Here is a 2,210-nt window from a genome sequence, read left to right as displayed (position 1 = left end):
ATTTTTTTTATCTAAAATTAGGAGTAAGATTAAATCGCGATTTTTAGATGAGTATAAAAGACCATGTCATTTGAGGTATAGCCGAATGGTTGATGCGTCTTTATTTTTCATTCCAAAAGCAGCCAAGATTTTATAAGGGTATGATGGTAATTTTAATAAAATATTATTCTCGAAATCTTGGGGCAGGTGGTGTCTCATGCTGCCATTTTCTCTATATATAGACATTGAAGGGGAGCTCTAAGATACAACAAAGTGAGGCTAAGCCTAAGTCACACATTTGAGTAGCATATAGCATATAGCATATCATATCACATCATATGGCAGGAAATGCAAAAGCTGAGGGAGGAATTGGTGAAGCATGGGAAAAGGTGAAGGGGATGCCAAAATCAATTATGGAGAAGGTGATGAACATTTGTGTGATGACAAAGGAAATAGCACAAGATGATCCTAGAAAAGTGATTCATTCACTCAAAGTTGGTCTTTCAATATCTCTCGTCTCTCTTTTCTATTTCTATCAGCCTCTCTATGAGAATTTTGGACTCTCTGCAATGTGGGCTGTTATGACTGTAGTTGTGGTTTTTGAGTTCACTGTTGGTAAGTTTATATAATTAATTATATCTTCATCTTTTAACTTTTAATTAATCCATCATAATAATAACTTTATATAACATGTTTAATAACTTTGATTGATTATTTTGTATGACTAATATAATAGTAACTTTATATATAACTATTTTTATTTTTTTAATAATAGGAGCTACTCTTGGAAAAGGTTTGAATAGGACACTAGCCACTTTGACAGCTGGTGCTCTTGGTGTTGGTGCTCATTACTTGGCTAGCCTTGCCGGAGAGACTGCAGAACCCATTTTGATTGGTTTCTTTGTCTTCCTTCAAGGTAATATTTCTGTTACAAATATAATCATTAGTGTTACATTTTTCTATCAACTTAAACTTTTGGAATGAGTGATTTCATAACATGGTATAAGAACTCTATATCCAAAAAGTCAAAAGTTCTATCCTTAACATGATAAAACTTGTTATATTAACAATTTAGCCTAAACAAAAGAAAATAATAAAAAAATGTAAACTAACATACATCATATTATATAACATGAATCTAATTAAATTTTTTTTTGGGGGGTGCAGCTGCAATAGTATCATTCATAAGGTTCTTCCCAAAAATGAAGGCAAGATATGATTATGGATTGCTGATATTTATTTTGACATTCTCATTGATATCTGTATCCGGGTTCCGTGACGATGAAGTATTGGAAATGGCACATAAGAGGCTTTCAACCATTGTCATTGGAGGCACAGCTTGTGTCATGATCTCCATTTTTGTGTGTCCTGTTTGGGCTGGTGAAGAACTCCATTATTCTATTGCTCTCAACTTGGACAACCTTGCTCATTCCTTACAAGGTTTCATTCAATCTATTTTATCAATAATTCATGCACTTATATGAGTTACTTGTTGTATATATAAATAAATTCTTAAATTAATGGAAAAAAATGGGAATGAAGTAATATTTTCTTTTTAGTTGAGCAAATTCTGACTATTTAGTGACGGTTTTGAGAGCATTTAGCAGCAGTTTTGTTAATTAGACCTATTTTTTTAATATTAAAAATGATAAATTTGTTTTCAGATATTAACAAAAGTATTAATTAATTTTTTTTATGAAATATTTGTGCACACAAGAGAATTATTATATAAAACTTTTCAAATATAAAAGAAAATAAATTTGTCTAGTAAAATAATATATAGTATAAAAAAAATGTGCTTCTATTATTAGTTATTAAGAGATAAGTTTTTTTTTTTCAGAAAAAAATAATTATCTCTCTTTTTGTTATGGCTTAGGACATCACAAAATTAATTTTGTTATTTTTTTTTATAGAATTTATAAATAAGCATTTCAAGGCATCAGAGGAAGGAGATTCTAATAAAGATAACAAGTCTTTTATGGAAGGTTACAAAAGCGTTCTCAATTCCAAAAGTAGCGAAGATTCTCTGGTGAGTAAAACTTGATAGTTGACACTTACTAATACATATAATTAAATAATATTATACCATCAAATGAAGTTTAGTCATCTCTCTATGTCATTAAGGTCAAGGATTATTTAAGCAGAAAAATTAATCATTATACATGCACTAGATTAGAAAATCTATATTAGGATAAAGTTTTTTTTTTGTTTTTAATATTTAATTTTATTTT

At 29.2% G+C, this 2,210-nt stretch overlaps 1 protein-coding gene across 2 annotated transcripts in view; it reads left to right on the top strand.

Moving 5' to 3' along the window:
• The window catches only part of LOC107634216 (aluminum-activated malate transporter 2), a 3,721-nt gene continuing 1,736 nt past the window's right edge, over window positions 226-2,210 (top strand). For both annotated transcript variants that reach the window (XM_021118279.1, XM_016337783.2), the window contains exons 1-4: window positions 226-594; window positions 755-895; window positions 1,147-1,419; window positions 1,893-2,008. In XM_021118279.1, coding sequence (XP_020973938.1) covers window positions 318-594; window positions 755-895; window positions 1,147-1,419; window positions 1,893-2,008 — 807 coding nt within the window. In that variant the 5' untranslated portion in view covers window positions 226-317. The remainder of the gene's footprint in view (window positions 595-754; window positions 896-1,146; window positions 1,420-1,892; window positions 2,009-2,210) is intronic.

This window comes from Arachis ipaensis, chromosome B03 (genome assembly GCF_000816755.2).
Source record: "Arachis ipaensis cultivar K30076 chromosome B03, Araip1.1, whole genome shotgun sequence".
NCBI classification, from domain to species: Eukaryota; Viridiplantae; Streptophyta; class Magnoliopsida; order Fabales; family Fabaceae; genus Arachis; species Arachis ipaensis.
This window is presented reverse-complemented; position numbering and strand designations above follow the sequence as displayed.